This window comes from Aquarana catesbeiana, linkage group LG10, assembly GCF_042186555.1.
Source record: "Aquarana catesbeiana isolate 2022-GZ linkage group LG10, ASM4218655v1, whole genome shotgun sequence".
NCBI lineage: Eukaryota > Metazoa > Chordata > Amphibia > Anura > Ranidae > Aquarana > Aquarana catesbeiana.
The window spans coordinates 177,815,762-177,838,421 of NC_133333.1; the positions used below are offsets into that span (position 1 = coordinate 177,815,762).

Consider the following 22,660-nt stretch of genomic DNA (forward strand, 5'->3'; position numbering starts at 1 on the left):
TATGCCTATTGCACATGGGGAAATCTCCAATTTCTCTTTCTAAAAATCTCCATAAGGAAAAGTCATTCATAATGTTATTGCTCATGTAATATTCAGAAAGCAACTCTAATGTAATTGCAATGCTAGGTATTCAGGGATATATAGGGGTTATATAGGAGATGATTGTTGGTTTATTCAATGATAGTAGTCCAAGTAAGATTATATCTACAGTAAATAGCATATAGTATTCCTTCAATAAGGTATCTGAAAACATATACAAATTTGCTAAGGGAAGAGGCAAGGAAAGCAATGTTTTATACTTACAGTTGTGCTTTTAAGTTTACATACCCTGGCAGAATTTATGATTTCTTGGCCATTTTTCAGAGATTATGAATGATAACACAAAAACATTTCTTTCACTCATGGTTAGTGTTTGGCTGAAGCCATTTATTATCAATCAACTGTGTTTACTCTTTTTAAATCACAATGACAACAGAAACTACCCAAATGACCCTGAGCAAAATTTACATACCCCAGTCCTTAATACCGTGTATTGCCCCCTTTAACATCAATGACAGCTTGAAGTCTTTTGTGGTATTTGTGGATGAGGCTCTTCATCTTCTCAGATGGTAAAGCTGCCCATTCCACTTGGCAAAAAGCCTCCAGTTCCTGTAAATTCTTGGGCTGTCTTGCATGAACTGCACATTTGAGATCTCCCCAGAGTGGCTCAATGATATTGAGGTCAGGAGACTGAGATGGCCACTCCAGAACCTTCACTTTATTCAGCTATAGCCTATGACAGGTCGACTTGGCCTTGTGTTTTGGATTATTGTCATGTTGGAATGTCCAAGCACATCCCATGCGCAACTTCCTGGCTGATGAATGCAAATGTTCCTCCAGTATTTTTTGATAACATACTTCATTAATTTTGCCATCAATTTTGACACAATTTCCTGTGCCTTTCTAGCTCACGCCTCCCCAAAACATCAGTGTTCCACCTCCGTGTTTCACAGTAGGAATGGTGTACCGTTCATCATAGTCCTTGTTGACTCTTTACCAAATGTAGCGTTTATGGTTGTGGCCAAAAAGCTAAATTTTGGTCTCATCACTTAAATGACTTTGTGCCAGAAGGTTTGAGGCTTGTCTCTGTGCTGTTTGGCGTATTGTAAGCGGGATACTTTGTGGCATTTGCGTAGTAATGGCTTTCTTCTGGCGACCTGACCACACAGCCCAGCAGCCCATCTTTCTTCAAGTGCCTCCTTATTGTGCATCTTGAAACAGCCACACCACATGTTTTCAGAGAGTCTTGTATTTCACCTGAAGTTATTTGTGGGTTTTTCTTTGCATCCCAAACAATTTTCCTGGTAGTTGTGGCTGAAATTTTAGTTGGTCTACCTGACCGTGGTTTGGTTTCGACAGAACCCCTCATTTTCCACTTCTTGATTAAAGTTTGAACACTGTTGATTGGCACTCAATTACTTGGATATCTTTTTATATCCCTTTCCTGTTTTATACAGTGCAACTACCTTTTCCCGCAGATCCTTTGACTATTCTTTTGCTTTCTCCATGACTCGAAATCCAGAAACGTCAGTGCAGCATTAGATTATTATTATTATACAGAATTTATATAGCGCTAACAGTTTACGCAGCGCTTTACAATATAAAGGGGAGACAATACAGTTGTAATATAATTAAGAGGGCCCTGCTCAGAAGATGAAAGATGCAAGGGTCTGTCAGGAGTCCAGATACTCGTTGACCTTTTATACACACACACTAATTACAAGCAAACAGATCACAGGTGAGAATGGTTAGCTTTAATAGCCAATTAAACCCCTTTGTGTCAACTTGTGTGCATGTTATCTTGTCAAAATCGCCAGGGTATGTAAACTTTTAATCAGGATTACTTGGGTGATTTCTGTTGTCATTATGATTTAAAAAGAGTAAACACAGTTGATTGATAATAAATGGCTTCAGACAAACACTAACCATGAGTGAAAGAAATATTTGTGTTATCATTCATATTCTCTGAAAAATGGCCAAGAAATCATAAATTCTGTCAGGGTATGTAAACTTATGAGCACAAATGTATATTAGAGAAAGCATCTTTGGAATTCCCTTTGGGATTATTTAATATTTTTTCTTTGCTATTCTGAATCTGAATATTTATTTAGATAAGCATGATTCCTGAAAATGGTTCTAAAGTTAAAATGTTGGTTTTTTTTTATCTTAAGGCATGCACTGCATTAAGGTAACAAACACACCCCACTATTGTTTCCTAAGCCCCACCCCCCAATGACTTAACACTTACCTGGCTCCTTGGCTGCAGCACCATTCTCTTCCCTTCATGGTCTCAAAGGAGACACTGAGGAAAGTGGGAGCCATAAACTCCTGCTGCTGTCAGTCAAACTCCTTTGAAGAGGGAGTTGGGGTGTGGCTTACTGGCACTTTGTATCTATGGATGCACACAGCCTGGATCCAAAGCGTATGTGTACAGGTGTCCCCATGGTACATGGCTTGCTAAGGGGGCACCGGGAGGAAGAAGGTGCTGATCGCGTTGGCAGGGGACTGCCAAAGAGGAGGTAACAGACTGCTCGGTGCAATATCATTTTAGAGGCACCTCTTTTCTCGTTTAGGCTGTATTCACACATGAGTGTAACGTCTTTGAGCGCTTTTCCGGCGTGTTTTTATGCGTGATTTTGGCGCGGTTTTGCGTGACTTTGCGCGTTTGTATGCAGTGTTTTTGGGCTTTGGCATTTTTTTATTAGCAAATAAAGAAAACTGTTATCTGTTGCATCATTTGTTGCTAGGTATTTCAGCTTTTTTAGCTTTTCCATTAGCTTTTATTTCTTCTTTTATTATTATTCATTTATTAAAATGTTTTTTCGTTAGGGTAAAGGGTTCAAGTTCAGTTTAGGTTAGGGTTAGGATTTGGAGTTAGGGTTAGGGTTATTTATTATTATTTTATTTATTTTTTATTTATTTATTATTATACAAATAATAATAATAATAACTGAATAAATACAAAAAAAAAATCATAAATAAAAAAAATAAATTCAATAAATGAATACTAAGTAACAATAAATAATTAACCCTTAACTTTATCTTTGCCCCTTATAACTAAACATCCTAACCCTAACACAAAATGTATTATTATTATTATTATTAATAATGTATTTTTTTGTTCGAGTCTGGGTGCTGGTTAATAATAATAATAATTATGTATTTAATATTTTTTAAGGTTAGAGGTTATTTATTAATGTATTATTACATATTATTCATTTATTTTATTTATGATGATTTTTAGTTATTTGTGTATTTATTTTACCTTTACTTATTCATACATTATTACTATTTTATTTTTTAGTGTTTTTACATTTGAGCAGAAAATTGCGCAAAAATGTGCAAATATGCGTGAATGGCGCGTTTCCATTTATTTCTATGGGAATACAAACAAGCCAAAAATGCCCAAATCTGCCCGATTCAAGCGACAAAAAAAACTCCAGAACTTGTTTGAGCTTCAAGCGACATGGAGTGGAGATGTGAACCATCTCCAAAGAGAATCATTGATTTTTTTTCTCCTCCAGCATTATTGAGCTTCAAGCTACAAAACGCTCAGGTGTGAATGCAGGCTTGTACTCAGTTGTGACGTGACGCTACTTGTATATGAAAGAAATCGCTCAAAATGTATTTAAAAATTTGCTTGTCTTGTAAAACACTCTCAGACCAAGTTACTCTCAATCCAAGGTTTTACTGTATATCTAAAAAAAAAAAAAAAAAAAAATGACCTAGTATAATTTTCAATGGAATGCTTTTGATCCATATCCTGGCTGTTATTCCAGTGTGCAAGCACGGCCATCAATATGAAGAAGCTGCCAGATAGATGGAAACACTGCAGTGAGCCCTGGTAGCACAATCTTGGTAAGTATGGAGCTTTGAGGGTGGAGGGTGGGCTAGTTCTGTTATGGGGGTGGGGGCCAAAACAGAAAATTGTGTTTAAAATATGTTATTTGAATTTGTAAGCAAAAATAAGTCGAATTTTAGGAAAACAGGCAACCTTCCCACATAAAAGCTCTGCCCGGTGATCAGAGCTTGAGGCTGCTGACACCTCCAATGTACCAGAATAAAGGAAAGGGATGTTCGGCACTCAGGATGACATCCAAAATAGGATTTCTTTATTAAATGCTTTTACAAAGCTGTATAACAGCCTACGCTTTTCAGATGTTAGTCATTAGTCATGGTTATAAGTCGAATTTTCTTTTGGATTGTGCCACTGATACTCATCAGGCACTAACTTGGTATAATCGCCAGTCGCCCTGCCATTCTCACTGGTGCTACGCACAGATACACTAGCTCTGCAGCTTTACTGGTAGGGCGTTTCAGAACTGGCTGTAGAACTAAGGTGTTATATAGAGATGTGGTCTCCCGGTGTGCCTCTGCTGCACAGTAAATTGATAGATCAGTTCCAGATGGTTAACTTATCTTTAAGCCTGCAGTGCTAGATCTTCAAATGGTTCAACAACACTTGACTTCTGTTACCATGCTGTTCCAAAACCTGTTTAGGATTGTACTTAGAGTACATGGTACCATAGTCCTATGTGAGTAATGGCTCACTTTCATACAGGCTTTATATTTATTATAATATATATTTATTATAATATATTTATATTATTATTATATGAGGGGAAGGCAAAAAAAAAAACCAGCAAATTGAAATTTGCACTGCATGGATTTTTTCTGACAGATGTTGGCTCAAACTTGTCTTGCATACACACAGTCACACAAATCTTGTCGGAAATTACGAACATCCAGAACGCGGTGACGTACAACACGTACGACGAAAATGAAGTTCAATAGCCAGTGAGGCTCTTCTGCTTGATTCCGAGCATGTGTGGAACTTTGTGTGTCGGAATTGTCTACACACGATCGGAATTTACGACAACGGATTTTGTTGTCGGAAAATTTGAGATCCAGATCTCAAATTTTGTGTGACGGAAATTCCGATGGAAAATGTCAGATGGAGCCTACACACGGTCAGAATTTCCGACAACAAGCTCCCATCGAACATTTTCCATCGGAAAATCTGACCGTGTGTACGCGGCATTAGTCTGCTCGAAGAAAAGGAAGATATGTTTATACAATACTATACATACACTAGTGCTGTAAAAATTATACCACTTCTAGTGCTGCTAGTACAAATAATAATAGCAACAATAAAAATAGAGTAAGATGGAATTGTCTTACTTTCTGCAACATCACCATCTTCTGTCTGTAGCTGTACACGGAATGTTACAGGTATCCCTTGGACAACATCAATGATATCTCCTCCCAGTATAACTATCTTCTTTGCAATGTCTGAAATAAAACCATTAATGGAGTAAAATAATGAATTATAAAGGTGATAAAGCTGTATATCATAATGTAGAAGATACTTCATTGGCTAGTCTTCAAGAGAATGACTTAATTTCATCAGCCAAAGAAATTACATGGTATTGGTATCATAGATTTATAAGGTAAGTACTGATGATACAGACGTGCAACTGCTACAGGACCATAAGGTCACAAACCTGGTAATCACTACAGCCCCTTGATTTATTAGCACTCTGCTCACATTACATTTTGTACAAAAAACTGAATTTGTCTTACTTTTGTGTTCCTTTTTTATTATTACATGTAATTTTAACCTTTAGTAATCTTATTGAAAAGATCCATCTACATATCATGTTATTAAATGTTGGAAGGAGACCATTGAAGGTTGTTTTTAAAGATGAGAGGGCATTCTGTTAAGAGTCTGCACCAAGACCCTGAGGCTTTTAAGTGTGACTCTCTAAATGGCCACATCTCTTTTTCTTAATAATACCATGTAAGGTGCCCCTTAAAGGGAAATACCAGGACAGAAATATGTGAACTGCCATTGATGACTTGTTTTTAAAGATTAATGTTTCAGAGTTGTCATTCTAAGCATTTTGTGAGTCATTGATTAAAAATGAGTATATGGCTTCATTTCATCAACCAAAGAAATTACATAGTATTGGTATCATAGATTTATAAGGTAAGTACTGATGATACAGAGGTGCAAATGCTACAGGACCATAAGGTCACAAACCTGGTAATTACTACAGCCCCATGATTTACTAGCACTCTGCTCACATTAAATTTTGTAAAAAAAACTGAATTTGTCTTACTTTTGTGTTCCTTTTTTATTATTACGTGTCATGTGAACCTTTGGTAAGCTTATTGAAAAGATCCATCTACATCTCATGTTATTAAATGTTGGAAGGAGAGCATTGAAAGTTGTTTTTAAAGATGTGAGAGCATCCTGTTAAGAGTCTGCACCAAGACCCTGAGGCTTTTAGGTGTGACTCTCTAAATGGCCACATCTCTTGTTCTTAATATCGTGTAAGGTGCCCCTTAAAGGAAAATACCAGGACAGAAATATGTGAACTGCCATTGATGATTTGTTTTTAAAGATTCATGTTTCAGAGTTGTCATTCTAAGCATTTTGTGAGTCATTGATTAAGAATGAGTATATGCAGGGCTTTTTTCTCAAACAATAGGTGCTGGAACTTAACCACTGCCCCACAAAACCCCTCCCCCTACACACACCCTCCAAATCACATCAAATAGTGGGTGTGCAGAGCTGTCACTTTTAAATACAGAAACCAGGCTTCTGTGTTTACAAGTGATTGTGGTAAACAGGCATCAAAGGGTCTGAGCCAGAGGTGGTGGAACTGAGTTCCACCAAGTTCCCCCTGAAAAAAAGCCCTGAGTGTATGTAAAACAGGTGTCCTGACACTGTCCAGGGCAGTAGCTGAACAATTAAAGAAACGTTTTTTCAGGTTACAGCTCTGGAGCATATACCTTCAGTAATGGCAGATCATGTTTTAAAGTGTATGTCCAGGCATGCAAAAGATTAAAAATAAACATGTAATACATGTCCCCATGTTTTATTAATAAAGAACAACAAAACAATGCAAGCACTAAAAAAAAATAAAAGGTGATCTTGCCAGAAAACCAGACATCTCCTATTCTTCTGTGCTGCCCCTGCTGCACCAAAATCCTAAGCAGTGTTGCTAGCCCTGATTGAGTTCCCTGCTAGACTACAGAACACCATCTATCCCTCTCCACGTGTATACATTGATTTCTTTCTCAGCAAAACAATGCTATGCCTTGATTTCCAACAGCCTGCTCAAATACTATGCAGGTTATTGAATAATTATGCTTTGGAAGCTTCTTGGATGCAGCAAACAGCTTTACTTTTATGGAGAATATTAGATTATGTCCTTACATCATGGGGAACAAAAACAGGAACAAGGAGGATACAAGTGCATGCTCAGAGACAGACAATATGCCTTGTTATTACATTACCACAGGGAAAACACAATAGAACACTGCAATGCCAGCTGCTGGGTAGAAAGGTAAAAAGTATATATATATATATATATATATATATATATATATATATCAGTTTATATAAGCAACTTTGCTGTTGTTCTTCCAACGCCCCTTCTCAACAGTATGTGCATTGTCAATATACATTCAGCTTCTTCTGGAAATAACTATGGCGTTCCTTCAACAAAGCCTTGGTGAGTGCATCAGCAGTCATCTCCTCTGATGGGCAGTATTGAATGTTAATAACACCTTGCTCTTGATTGTCCCTCAGGTGGTGATACTTGACATCAATGTGTTTGGTCCTAGGATTGACCCTTTCTGATTGCGTAAGCTTTATACAACCCTGGTTGTCTTCAAAAACGGGAATTGGTTTTGACATGTCTATCCCAATGTCCACAAAATGTTGACAAATCCATATTGCTTCTTGACAAGTGTGTGCTGCTGCAATGTACTCTGCTTCAGTTGAAGATAGAGTGACAGTTACTTGCTTTAGACTAGACCAATTTATGGTTCCCCATACTGGAAGATGAGTCCGCTTGTGGATTTGTGGTCTGTGCAGTCCCAGGCCCAATCAGCATCCACATATCCAACCAGTTTTGGATTGGATGTTGCTGGTAACCGTAACTTCATCTGAATTGTTCCTTTGAGGTACTGCATCAATCTTTTTACTGAGTTCCAGTCACGCTGACAGGGAGCTGAAAATTTCCTGCATAATATGCCCACTGCTGCGGCTATGTCTGATCTTGTCACAGAGGCAACATATAGCAGCTTACCAATTCCTCTGCGATACATGTCATTGTTGGGTAGCAAGTTTTCTGCTTCATTGCTCTTTTGATAGCCTGGTTCCATAGGAGTTTTCACTTACTTTGCATCTTGTATATGGAATTGTTCCAGGATTTTCAAGATTTTCTGAGATTGGTTGAGAAGATAACTTCCATCTTCTCTCTCTATTGGATTCCCAGATAGTAGCTAATATTCCCAAGTTCTTTGATTTTAAAATTTTCTTTCAGCTTGTGAACTATCTGATTGTAATTCTGTTCAAAACAAGTTATAATGTCATCAACATAGATAAGGATGTATACCCATCTGTCTTCTTGATTCCTGGAGTAGAGACAGGGGTCTGCTTTACTTCTTAAAAATCCCTCTCTGGTAAGTACTTTGTTCACTTTCTCATTCCACATCCTTTCAGATTGCTTAACCCCCCTAGCGGTATTCCCGAGTCTGGCTCAGGGTGGATTTTCAATACCAAAAGTGGTATCCCCGAGTCAGACTCGGAATTGCATTGCAGGATCCTTGTAGAGTTTACTTACCTTGTCCCCTGGATCCTGCGATGTCTCCCCGCTGTGATCTGCGAGTCGCCGTGTCTCTCTTGATTCACAGTGCCGAGCTCTGTTGCATTGCAACGCACGGGGACAGAGTTCAGCGCCAAATTCAAAAAGTAAAACACACAGTACAGATACAGTATACTGTAATCTTACAGATTACAGTACTGTATCAAATAATTACACATCCCCTTTGTCCCTAGTGGTCTGTTCAGTGACCTGCATGCAGTTTTATATTATAAAAACTGTTCTTTCTGCCTGGAAACTGGAGATTGTCCATAGCAACCAAAACTGTCCCTTTACATCAAATTGGCTTTAGACCAGCTGGAGCAGAGCGATAATAAATTAGAATCACTTGCAGAATTAAGCGATAGCAATTTGTGGGGAAATCCGTCAAACACTAAAAAAACGACAATTCTGCAACTGAGCAAATTTCAGTGTTTTTGATTTGATTACATTATTGAATTTTTATTATTATTATATTATTATTTGTTATAATTATTTATAGTTATTTATTATATTATAATTTTTTATTTCGTTTTTCAAACTTTATCATACCCGGGATGTCTACCAGACGCTTGTTTGGACAGATTTAAGTGAATTATTCCTAAGAATTACAGGCCTATAATATAAAACGCCAAATTTCTGTGAAAACTAATTGTACAACTTTCAGCACCTAAAATCTGAAATAATCATACCGCCAGGGAGGTTAAGACCATAGATGCTCTTCTGATGTTTACACACAAGGTTGTCTCCTTGCTCAAACCCTGGTGGTTACGCCATATAGAGATCTTCCTTAATGTCTCCATATAGGAAAGCAATTGTAACGTCTAGGTGTTTCACTTGCATGCCCTTCCCGGTTGCAATCCTAAGAAGTACTCTGATGGTGGAGTGCTTTAGGGCGGGAGTGAATGTTTCATCGTAATCTTCACTGAATTTCTGGAAGTAACCCTTGGCAACTAGTCTGGCTTTGTGTTTGTGGATATTCCCTTCTGCCTTTGGACTTTACTTTGAAAGTTCACTTTATTACTATAGTTTTGTGGTTAGGAGGGAGCTCTGTGAGTGTCCAGGCTTTATTTTCTTGAAGTGACTTTAATTCTTCTTCTGCTGCTTTTCTCCACGTTTTGGCAGTTTTTCTGTGTCTTCCCAGGATGTTGGTTCAAGTATGCTGTGTGTTTTGACAATGTATGACAGCTTGCAGGATGGTATCCCCTTTGTAGTCCAAGTGGATCTTCTGATTTCAGACAGTTCAGCAAGATCTGGTGGGGAACTTGATTTAGGCGATGTGAGTTCCACCTCTTGTTCTGACTCCTGCAAAGGTTCATTTTGATCGACCTTTTTTTCTGGTTTGCTGGGTATATTCACTTCACAGCTTTCAGGGATTGGTGTTTCTGATGATGGGCTCACATCAAAATAAACAATATGGCTTATTGTCACTTTGTCGGTCTTTGGGTGTAGGATTCTGTAACCCTTAGTTTGCTCACTGTAGCCTACTAGAATGCCCTCTATGGCTCTATACTCCAGCTTGGATCACTTTTTACTTGGAATATAAGCATATGCTTTACATCCAAACACTCTGATGTGCCCAATGCTAGGCTTTGATCCATGCCACATTTCAAATGGAGTACTTTTATTGGCTCTTGAGGGTAGTCTGTTCTGTAGGTAGGTTGCTGTTATGACTGCTTCTTCCCAGTACTTGTGAGGTAGGTTGGCATCTGACAACATGCATCTGGCCATTTCTATAAGAGTGTGATTTTTCCTTTCTGCTACACCGTTTTGTTCAGGAGTGTATGGTGTGGTTGTCTGGTGTACTATTCCTTGTCTCTTCAGGTATGAGGCCACTTCTTTGCTTATGTATTTTCCTCCATTGTCGCTGCGTATTATTCCTGGTTTCCTTTGGAATTTGTTGCTAGACATGGCAGCGAACTCTTGAAGTTTCTCTGATGTTTCATTCTTGTGTTTCATCAGATAAGTATTTGTGTACATGGAATAATCATCAATGAAAGTCAGTAGATATCTATTCCCACCTGACGTGGGGGATTTCATTGGACCGCATACGTTACTGTGTATGAGTTGCAGGGGGTGGGTAGTTTTTCTTTGAGACACCTGTGGAAGGGGAGCACGTGTGGCTTTTGCTTTAATACAGCACTTGCATTTCATGAGCACTTTGCAAGGCATTATTGTTAAATCTTCTGATAAACATCTCTTTATTATGTCCTGTATAGCTTCTGGACTTTTGTGTCCAAGCCACCTGTGCCATTAGTGAATACATTTGTTGTGTATGTCATTAGAGACTATATTGGCTTGCTGGTCTGTGGTGATGAGCCTGTATAGGTGATCATTCAGTTTTTCTTTTGTGAGGATTTGCTTATTATTGTGAAGTGTGCATTCATCACCCTGAAACTTAACTGTGAGACCGTTGTTTGCAAGACTTTTCACTGATAGAAGGCTGCCTTCTAGTTCTGGAACATACAGCACTTTCTTTACAAGGATACTCTGCTTGCCTTGTGGTGTAATGCAGTTCAGGAAACCCTGGCCTTTACCTTCGGAAGTGATGCTTTTCCTGTTTGCTAGGAAAACTGTCTTTTGCACTGTAATCAATATTTGTGAAGAAGGTCTCCTCTCTAGTCATGTGGCTTGTCGCACCTGAGTCTATACACCAGCCGTGTGGCTTGCTGCTCTGTGTCACTTTAAAGGGGCTACTCCATGATGTGCCTGCAGTTTCTTTTGTGGCTGCTTTGACTCTTTTTTGTGGATAGCTCTAGCTTTCTCTGCTCGGCTTTCCAGATAAAATAGTCCTTTTTTAAGTGACCAGTCTTCTTACAGAGAAAACAGGCTCTGCTTTCTTTGTTGTGCTTTATGCCTTTGTACATCTTAAGAGCTTTGTCACGATGGTAGGCATTTTCTTTCCTTCTGTTATATTCCTCAATTAATTTCCCTTTGACATATTCCAATGTTAGCTGCTGTTCGGGTTTGTATCTAAAGTGTTAATGAGAGCAGTATATGTCTCTGGAAGGCTGCAGAGGAGCAGGGCAACAGTATTATTATCTTTGATGTCCTCTCCAATGGCACACAGCTGTTCTTTGATCTCTAGCATAGCATTCACGTGGTCACACATTTGCTGGCCTTCTTGTAGTCTCATCTTGTAAAGCTTTCATAGCAAAAACAGTTTGCTGTTGAGACTCAAACGCTCATGCAGTTTCTGTAATGAAGTCCACATACCTTTGGCCGTTTTCTCTGTTCTTATGTGGATAAGCTGGTCATCCTCCACAACTAAGCTTATGATTGCTTTTGCCTGTTGGTCCTTTCTATCCCATTCCTCCGTCTCTCTGTCTGTGGGTCTGTCTGTATTCAGCACTTGCCACAAGTCATCCATGCTAAAAAGCATTTTCAGTTTAAACATCCACAGCTGGTAACTGACATTGTTAAGCTTTGCAATTGCAAACTTCACATCTGAACCACTTGCCATGTTTCAGTAGCTTGTATTCACTGACTTGCTGTACTCACTGAGCATTCTTTCCAGTGCCTCTGGGTGCTGCTGGGTGCCTGGGATATCCTCTCCAATGCCTGGGACCCATAACCTATTATGCAGATTATTTCATAATTATGCTTTGGAAGCTTCTTGCATATAGCAAACGGCTTTACTTTTATGGTGAATATTAGATTATATCTTTGCATCATGGGAAACAGAAACAGGAACAGGAAGGATACAAGTGCATGCTTAGAGACAAACAATACATCCTGTTATTACATTACCACAGAGAATACACATTATAACACTGCAGTGCCACCTGCTGGGTATAAATGTATAATGCATATGTTAACAGTTTATATAAGCAACTTTGCTGTTGTTCTTCCAACAGTTTCTACATCCTAGGCAGTTCTGGGATGGGGGGCTACATCATTGTGAACTGACCTAGGGTACCGTGCTTATTGCTCCTCCCAGAAGCTGCCCCGGAGGAATTCGACAAACCTAGTGATGATGTCGCAATGGTTAACAAAAGCTCTTTATTGTTACAGAAATGAGGGAATTATCAAGGTCCATAAAGTGATGGATGTGCTAGTTTGAATTGAAGGAACTTGACTGGCCTGAACAGAGTCCTGACCTCAACTAGATAGAACACCTTTGGGATGAATTAGAGCGGAGACTGCCAGCCTGGCCTTCTCATCCAACATCAGTGCCTGACCTCACAAATGCACTTCTGGAAGAATAGTCAAACATTCCCATAGACACACTCCTGAACCTTGTGGACAGCCTTCCCAGAAGAGTTGAAGCTGTTATAGCTGCAAAGGGTGGGGCCAACTCAATATTGAACCCTACGGACTAAGACTGAGATGCCATTAAAGTTCATGTGCATGTAAAGGCAGGTGTCCCAATACTTTTGACAATATAGTGTATCATCTATGATAGTGCTACAATAGCTGTCCTTGCTCAGCTCTCAATAAGCATATTGCTAATCAGCATGGAGGGGTGGGCACAGACACAGGGAGTAAACAGTTGATAATTTTTAGTAATTTGCCGTCTCCCCAAAATAAAGAAATGTCTAAGCGCTATTTAACTGTATCTGGTAGTTTCAACAGCTGCTGTTCATTTGAAAGAAGTATCCTGCATTTTTTGTTAGATCAAAGTCCTTCTTTACAATATAACCATACTCCAGCAGGGCAGAGTTTCTGGGGGCCAGCAATCATAACCTTTCATGAGTTTCCCACAGAGGATGTTAAACATATTATTGAACTTCATAACTGTCATAACCAGAAGTATGTAGAATGTCATCCCCAGCGTACTTCCCGCACAGTCTCTCAGATAGACTGCAGATAACTGACATTCCCAGCCACAGTACATGTTGTGCTCTTCCAGTCAGTCAAAAATGGCTCCCAAATTTAAATTCCGAGTACGGTCTTCTTTGGCACATTGACAGTGTGCACATGGTACATAATAATTACAGTCTCTCAGGGACTAGTACTGTCTAGCACCAGGAAATATTCCACATCTGGTGATGAGCATAAGTCACATTTAGAGGAAGCATCACCAAATTGCTGCCTACAGTTCAACAAAAATACATTGTGCAAGTAGGACTTCTATAACCATGACGTGATTTACAGACCCCGGGCAGGGAAAGAATGATGTCAAGAAAAAGGAATGATTAATATTCTTTATTGCTGTATGTTTATAAAAAACAGAAACTGCTACATTTTGTAAGGTTTTAGTTAAGGTAGGGTCATTTACTAAGGGTTTACGAGAGTGTCATTCTGCATGCTTTAGTTTGCCTGTTTTTGCTGCCATGCACAGAAGTTTATTAGTGGACATAAAATGCAAAACAGACAAAACAGAAGTCTGCTGTTATTTTTTTTTTTTTTTACCTCTCCTCTGCAGATGTGCCGAGGATGCTTAAATGCTAAGAACTTACAATAACCGCATTTGATATTAAAGAGTTGGATGGGAGGGGGGCACACCATAGGAGTAAGTGAGTCTGTGACTTGCAGCTTACAGTTGGGAAGATGGGGCAGCCAGAGTTACGACCTTGCGTTCTTCCATGGTGTGCCTGACATCACGGGGTGGAGGAGACATGCCACACGAGCTGACTGCGTCTATTGGCTGACAATCATAAAGATGATGATGTCCAGGAGTGTAATAATGAGTCTTAGAGCCATTATGCTTTAGGTCAGGGATCCTCAAACTACGGCCCTCCAGCTGTTGTAGTTTGGAGACCTCTGCTTTAGGTAGAATACATTGATGGCATTAACAGAATTTCATTTTTCAAAATGGTGTATCTATCTAAAATGAAGATTTCTGTTTATTTTAAAGGGCAGCTGAAAAATAATAGCAAACAAAATCTGATAAAAAGAAGTAAATGCTGTTCTTGCAAGCTTAATATTTAAATAGTTGAAGACCTTGGGTGTATAAAGCCTCACACGCATGATGAGAATATCAGATGAATGATAGTTAGTTTTTTGTTTTTTTTTTGCATGCTAGTCTCATATCGAAAACCAATAGGTTACTAAAGTTACGAAAATTCTCGTAAGGCAGAACACAAGTTCGGAAGTGATGTAATGTATTGTATTGTAATGTATTATTTAGTTTCAGAGCATGTATGGTCCATGGCCAAAGGTTTTGAGAATGACATAAATATTAATTTTCACAAAGTCTGCTGCTTCAGTTTTTATGATTGCAATTTCCATATACTCCAGAATGTTATGAAGAGCGATCAGATAAATTGCATTTAATTGCAAAGTCCCCCTTTGCTATGAAAATGAACTTAATCCCATAAAAAAAAAAAACATTTACACTGCATTTGTGAAGAAGGCTTCAGGGCGCCCAAGAAAGTCCAGCAAGCGCCAGGACCGTCTCCTACAGTTGATTCAGCTATGGGATCGGGGCACCACCAGTGCAGAGTTTGCTCAGGAATGGCAGCAGCAAGGTGTGAGTGAATCTGCACAGTGAGGCGAAGACTTTTGGAGGATAGTCTGGTGTCAAGAAGGGCAGCAAAGAAGCCACTTCTCTCCAGGTAAAACATCGGGGACAGACTGATATTCTGCAAAGAGAACAGGGACTGGACTGCTGAGGACTGGGGTAAAGTCATTTTCTCTGATGAATCCCTTTTCCAATGATTTTGGGCATCCAGAAAAAAACCTTGTCCAGAGAAGAAAAGGTGGGTACTACCATTAAGTCCTGTGTCATACCAACAGTAAAGCATCCTGAGACCATTCATGTGTGGGGTTGCCTCTCAGCCGAGAGAGTGGGCTCAATCACAATTTTACCTAAGATTACAGCGATGAATAAAGAATGGTACAAAAACATCCTCCGAGAGCAACTTCTCCCAACCATCCAAGAACAGTTTGGTGATGAACAATGCTTTTTCCAGCATGATGGAGCATCTTGCCATAAGGCAAAAGTGATAACTAAGTGGCTTGGAGAACAAAACATCAAAATTTTGGATCCATTGCCAGGAAACTCCCCAGACCCCAATCCCATTGAGAACTTATGTTCAATCCTCAAGAGGCGGGTGAAGAAAAAAAACTCACAAATTCTGCCATGAGTCAGGATGTGGTCCTGAAGTTGATTGACAGCATGTCGGGGCGAATTGCAGAGGTCTTGAAAAAGAAGGGTGAACACTGCAAATATTGACTCTTTGCATAAACTTAATATAATTTTCAATACAAGCCTTTGACACTTAGGAAATACTTGTAATTATTCTTCAGTATACCATAGTAACATTTGACAAAAAGATCTAAAAACACTGAAGCAGCAGACTTTGTGAAAATTAATATTTGTGTCATTCTCAAAACTTTTGGCCACTGCTGTACTATACTAATTACATAAAAACGATTAGTTGTGTTACCATATGAGAAAAAATGTTCATGCTTGTCCCTTTGGATATTTTCGCATGAACTATTGCTCTTGAAAGCGTTGTACGAACGAAATGATTATCGGATGATCACTCCGAATGCGTTTTTTTCCGTCAGATATGCTTATCGTGTGTACGGGCCTTAAGGCCTTCCTTTTTCACCAAAGATGCTCTACGTGAAATCAGTTTCTCAGTGGAGCCCTGGGCTGTGTCTTTGTAGTGCTGACAGCAGATCTCATATGAACAAATCCTGCACAGCGTGTTCAGGTTTCTTTCATAAATACATTGTAACAATATTTTTTTTTTCTTAACTGCATATCAAAAGGCGTGTCCTTACTTCTGTCCATACCAGAATAAATAGAGTGCTCTGACGCTTGCCAACATCCCTACTATCAAATACAGGAAGGAAAAACCCCTCTTTGTTTTGGGACTTTATAGCTCATGCTGCATTGTTTGCACAATAACAGCCGCAATTCAATCTTTTTAAACGTATTTTAATACTATTTAATAGCAACAAAGATTAACATGTATATTTGATAGCACAGTTGCAGTGTTTGCCTATAAAGTCCAAAAATTAAGAGAGGTTTTTCTGTTTTCTGTACTTCTGCCCATAAGTTTACACTGGAAGTGCAAAACAAATGTTTATTTTTTTAGAAAAGTTTTTTCCCTATTTAAACCTTTAATTAAAATAAATAATTTAAGCTGACTTTCTTTTAACCTTTTTTTTTTTTTATCATTCCTGTGTTTTCTTTCATTCATTTTTTGTAGTGTTGCATTAAAAAGAAATTTCAACAATTGGTCAGCGTGGAGATGAACTTCATATCTGGTGGTCCTGACCCCACCTAGTGGGATTTTAGTCAAGAGTATTTGGTCTTCCACGCCTCTTCCACATGTCTACCCTTAAAGATGCCAAGTTGGCCTTTCTTCACTGTCCGATCCCAGGCCTCTTCTATCAGCAGAAATTGGCCACCTATTTATTTATCGCCGCCAAGCGTGCAATAGCAAGGGCCTGGAAAAAGCTGTCTGTCTTGTTTGCGGAGGTGAAGAGCATCTTAATGACTCTGATGATTAATGAGAAGATGACTAGTATTCTACACAACTCCCATGCTAAATTCCTCAAGGTGTGGGGCCCGTGGTGGTCTTACGCAATTTCAATTCTGCATCCAACCAGCCTGATGCCCACACTCACTTCATGAAAGTGAGTGCAACCTCCCCCTGTGTGTGTCTTGCCCCCCCTCCACTGTGGTCGTCGCAGAGTTATTTTACATGCTGTATACTTTTTATTTTTTATATTTTGCTTGGCATGTTCATCATTGTCACTGCCTGTATACACGGAACGTCTACACCTGCGGGTCATTTGCAACACAGGCTGTACACCTTACAGCTGTAAGGTAAGCGGCTTGCAAACACGGAGGTGTCCTCACTGAAGATCCCCCCTCCCTTCATGATTGGACTTGTTTTGTGTCTCTCATCACGTGTTTTTGTTTTTTGGACTGGATGATAGAACTAATATTCATGTTTGTCCTAGGGATTTGTCACTTGTAGTTCACCAGGATTTGGCACGTTTTTGCTAATGGGGCACTAGCCCACATATATTTTTCTTGCATTATTTTATTTTTTTTTTTTTGCATTGTGTCATTATTCATCCTATTTGTGTTAGTATATGCATTTTTGTTTTGCTATATTCAAGCAGTCACTGTTTCACGATTACCTTTATATATTAGGCTTTGTCTGCCCGCAACATGTCATGTTGATCAGCTACGTTGCACTGCACTGCATCCCCACCATGTTCTTTTAGCATGTAGGACCTATTCATGCATTGGCCCGTTTCTGCTTTTTTAGTTCACTTTGCCACTTTAGTCATCTTTGTAGCTTCCCTCCCCCCAACCCCTTCATCACAGCGCAACTACCATCTTCCCCCACTTTTGTATGACCTTCTTGTTTGTTGGGTTTCCTTCAAGTTCTGCTGTTTCTGCCCACATACTATACATAGATGAACTTCTTTATCGCTATACTGGAGTGCCTGAGGTCTGTGATCATCAGGTTGTGAGATCCCTTAGGAAAGGAAATGATGAGAAAGCTTTGGTGGGGTAAGTGCTGCAGAAAAGGTTATTATACACGCAGGAAAAGGTCATTCCAAGTAAGTACAGTGCAAGCAATGTCCATAACCCAGACACCTAGGAATGATTATAAAACACGTGAAGCACCTGGTGGCAAGCATATACCTACAGTATATTACCATTACCTGTGTTATTAATAGTTAATTTATAGCCTGCTTTCAGCTGCCCTCAACTAACACGTAATGAGTTTTTATCCAAGTTTACTTTAACTTTAGCTTGCCCTATGGAAAGAAAATTACTAACTCACAGATGTCACATAGAGCTGTTCCAACACTCTGACACTTTCACCATTTTAGAAATTATTGTGCCATTACATCACTTATCAGTACCATTATATCATTCAGATATGTCATATGTCATTCACCCTTGCCATTATGTCATTCGCTTACAGCACTGTCACCTAGCTACTAAACTTATGCCATTTCACCCTGCTGCCAGATTGAAGATCATTTATTTGTCTAGAACATATTTTTTTGTATATGTTACTAAAGACATCTCTTAACCTTAAAAAAAATAATAAAAAAAAAAATATCTTTAGCATATCAAGACAAATTAAAAATGCCAGCTATTTAAAACAGTTAGGCTGCTTTCACACTGGAGCTGCCCGAGCGTTAGCGGAAAAGCGCCGTCCATTTTAGTGGCGCTTTACCGCTGTTATAGCAGTGCTTTGGTCGGGCGGTAGAGGTGCACTTTTAACTCCCAAGAAGGGGTTAAAAAGGGGTTAAAAGTGCCTGTGTTGCGGTGCTTCTGAAGCAGTTTTCAGCCACTTTGGAAGTGCTGCCCATTCATTCCAACGGGCAGGGCGGTCTGGGAACGGTGTATACAGCACTCCTAAACCGCCCCCAAAGATGCTGCTTGCAGGATTTTTTCTAACATCCTGCAAGCACACCGCCCCAGTGTGAAAGTAGGGGAGGCAGTTTTCAGGCGTTTTACAGGCGCTATTTCTAGCGCTAAAACACCTGAAAACTGCCCCAGTGTGAAAGGGGTCTTAGGCTCGATTCACATCTATGCATGTTGCTTTTGAGCATTTCTGCAGTGCTTTTTGCGGTGCTTGCCGCGTTTTTGAACATGTGTTTTTGTCGTGTTTTTTTTTTTATACTGTATACAGTGTTAAAAAAAAAAAAGAAAGAAAAAAAAACGCAAAACGCGGCAAAAACACGGTAAAAACGCGGCACTTGCATTTTTGGATGTGGGTCCATTGAATTCTATTACATGCAAAACGCTGCATTTTGCATGAAAAAAAGTCCCCGACCCTTTCCAAAAATGCAGAGGCACAAAAATGCATTGATGTGAACATGTTCCATAGGAACCCATGTTAAAAAAATTCCCATTCAATTCTGCAAAATGCAAAATGCATCAAAAAAACGAATTAATGTGAATAGAGCCTTAGGGCAAATTCAGATCTTTGAGGATCATTAAGATGCATAACGATATGGGTGATAACCTGTGGTATTTCGCACTTTCCCTACATCATGGTAAAGCAGCCCATTTATTCTGACTGGTTGGACCTTTTAACCACTTGATCTGCGGAAGATTTACCCCCCTTAATGACCAGGCCACTTTTTTCAATACGGCACTGCGCTACTTTAACTGACAATTGCGTGGTGATGCAACACTGTACTCAAAAAAAAGTATGTAATTTTTCTCCCCACAAATAGAGCTTTCTTTTGGTGGCATTTGATCATCACTTTGATTTTGATTTTTTTGCTGAAAAAAAAAAAAGACAGACAATTTAAAAAATATATTTTTTTTTTACATTCTGCTATGAAACATACACAACAAACATTTTTTAAAAATCTCTAATTTCTTCATAAATTTAGGCCAGTATGAATTCTGCTACATATTTTTGGTAAAAAAATCCCAATAAGCGTATATTGATTAGTTTACGTGAACATTATAGCATCTATAAACTATGGGATATATACTGGAATTTTTGTTTATTTTTATTATACTAGTAATGGAAGTGATCAGCGATTTATAGCAGAACTGTGATATAGCGGCGGAAAATCGGACACTGACACTTTGCAGGAACCAGCAACACCAAGGCCGAGTTCGCACTATCTGTGGTGCAGGGCACAGAAGGAGGTCCGGTTCATCCCCATTCACCGTTCCAGGTCCGAATTAGGTCCAAATTTTTGCCTGAATTCAGATCTGAAACGGAGCCAAAGATGCACAGGACCCTTCTGCTGTGCGCTCCGCGGCCGCCCCAGAGCTGTGTGAACCGACTCCATTGAGAGCCAGGCACACGCTCCTGTCATGCGAATTGGATGACCACATCTGATTTGCATAAGTGTGCATAAGTGTGAACTCAGCCCAATACAATGATCAGTGTTAAAAATATGCACTGCCACTGTACTAATGACACTGGCTGTGAAGGTGTTAAATATCTAGGGGGTTTAAAGGGTTAAATGTGTGCCTAGCCAGTGTTTGTGTTTAATATGCGTGCTGCTTTTACTAGGGGAAGAGATGGATTTGAGTTCCTGCTTTGCAGGAACACAAAATTCATCCCTTTCCCCTGTCAGAATGGAACTCTGCCTTGTTTACATAGGCAAAGCTCCATTTTGAGTCTCTGCCTGATGAGCGTCGGTGGACATAGAGTCCCCGGCACTCGCAGATTGGCTTCTGCTGTGAATTATTACAGCAGAGCGGCGCGCTGGTGGCACGCATGCGCCCCCTGCAGGTGGAAGTGCGGGATCATGTAAATATAAGTGTTTCTGCGCACAGCTTCCACCCTGTAGCAGTAAAACTGCTATAGGGCAGTCAGCAAGTGGTTAAGAAATGTACCATAACACACTCCATCTGCTTGCACCATGGGCCAGTTGGCATCTACTTCACTTCTACACTGAGGTACCATTTTAAATAAATGGCACTTTAATACACCGCACAAACTGCCATGCATTATCATTATTGACTGTAAAAGTCTGAAAAAACCCTAAAACTACAGCCAAACCTTTTTTATTTACAGTATTTGTTAAAGCTTTGGACAAATTAAACAGGTAATCTTTCATATTTTTTTTTGTCTGTGTCTCCATTTGGGAGAATTCCCATCAAGTCTTATTCCAATGACAGGATGTCACTGAGACACAAAGGACCAAGAAATCTTGCCAATGGGGCATTGACAGAAACAAAAACTCTTTAATACAATACGGAAGAACCTCTATCACATGGTTCTCTACCCCTCTAGTGCCATAACCCCTTGATAAAATTTCCCAAGTTGCAGAGACCCCTAACAGTAAAATTATTTTCGTAGCGCAGATTGTCAGCACCCAAGGCAAGACAAGTAATTCGCGCCCCTAAGCCACAGATATTTAGCTCTCCCTGAGTCCCTTCCACTCGTATACTATTAAAACACCTTATGGTACATTTTAGGATGTACCACTTCTTTCTTTTTCTTCTCCTTTCTTTCCCTTTCATCTCTCTCTATCCTAATTTCTTGTTTTTTCCCCCCATCCCTCTCTCTAGTCATCTTTTTTGTTCTTTCTCTTATTCTTTCTCTCCCTTTTTCTTTGTTCCTCCCCCTCTTTTCCTCTCCCTTTGTCCCCCCCTCTCTATTTTTATTCCTTCTCTTACTCCTTGGCGGGGATTTGGGATGAGTGGCAGTGCTGGGGGGAGTTCTGATCAACCAACTTAGGTGTTCTTGATCAAGGTCATCTTCTGATCTGAGAACTGTAGTGGGGACCTTGAATGGCAACTATAATCACAGGTAGTGTTACTCACTGTGTCTCTGGCTTCACTGTGTCTCCGACTTTGTGATGTCTCGTAGCAGTGACACCTATGCCAAAAACAGTTGATGGGGTCTCCTCCAGCCCCTCCCACTTCACATTCCTCACCAGTCAGCTAACCTCTAGTCTCTGCCCCACAGCCATGCCATGAAGTGAATGGGCAGCTGCAAAGAGGCTGAGTGGGTGGCCGCGGGCTCCAGGGAGAGCCCTGCTGGGCGGCCACGAAAAAGGCTGGGAGAGCGATACAGGCTTCAGGAACAACCCAGGAGTGACCCCTGGCAAATCGCCATTCGACCCCCGAGGGGGTCCCGACTCCCAGGTTGAGAACCACTGCTCTATCAGGATTTTATTACTATCTGTAACTTCCTATGCTAGTTAAACCCATTCCACTAATTTCTTGTCCTTGTGTCACAGGAAATAAAAGTTAGGGGAAATATAGCCAAAGTATCACAAACAGCAATAAAAAATTCTGAAGAATTCAAACTCTTCACTGTTTCTAAAATAAAATGCTGCATTTGTGTTTTAATAGTAAATATCCCGCCAAGGAGCAGGCCATCCTACTCTCTTTGGACTTTAGGTGGGCTGGGTCTAGCTGCAATGGGTAATGTTTAGACCTGAAGACAATAAAAAACAAAAGTTTTAACAATATTTGTGGTGCCTTCTCTTTCACAAATGTAAAATGACTGACAAGTTAAAATTAAAGTGTGACATCCGACAATAAAAAAAAGCTACGTAAAATACCAAATAAAAAAAATAAACTTAACAATGCAAAAATAAAATGG

At 39.7% G+C, this 22,660-nt stretch overlaps 1 protein-coding gene across 2 annotated transcripts in view; it reads right to left on the reverse strand.

Moving 5' to 3' along the window:
* Positions 1 to 22,660, reverse strand: part of MORN1 (MORN repeat containing 1) — a 518,336-nt gene that overhangs the window by 376,577 nt on the left and 119,099 nt on the right. For both annotated transcript variants that reach the window (XM_073602994.1, XM_073602993.1), the window contains exon 8: positions 5,221 to 5,331. In XM_073602994.1, coding sequence (XP_073459095.1) covers positions 5,221 to 5,331 — 111 coding nt within the window. The remainder of the gene's footprint in view (positions 1 to 5,220; positions 5,332 to 22,660) is intronic.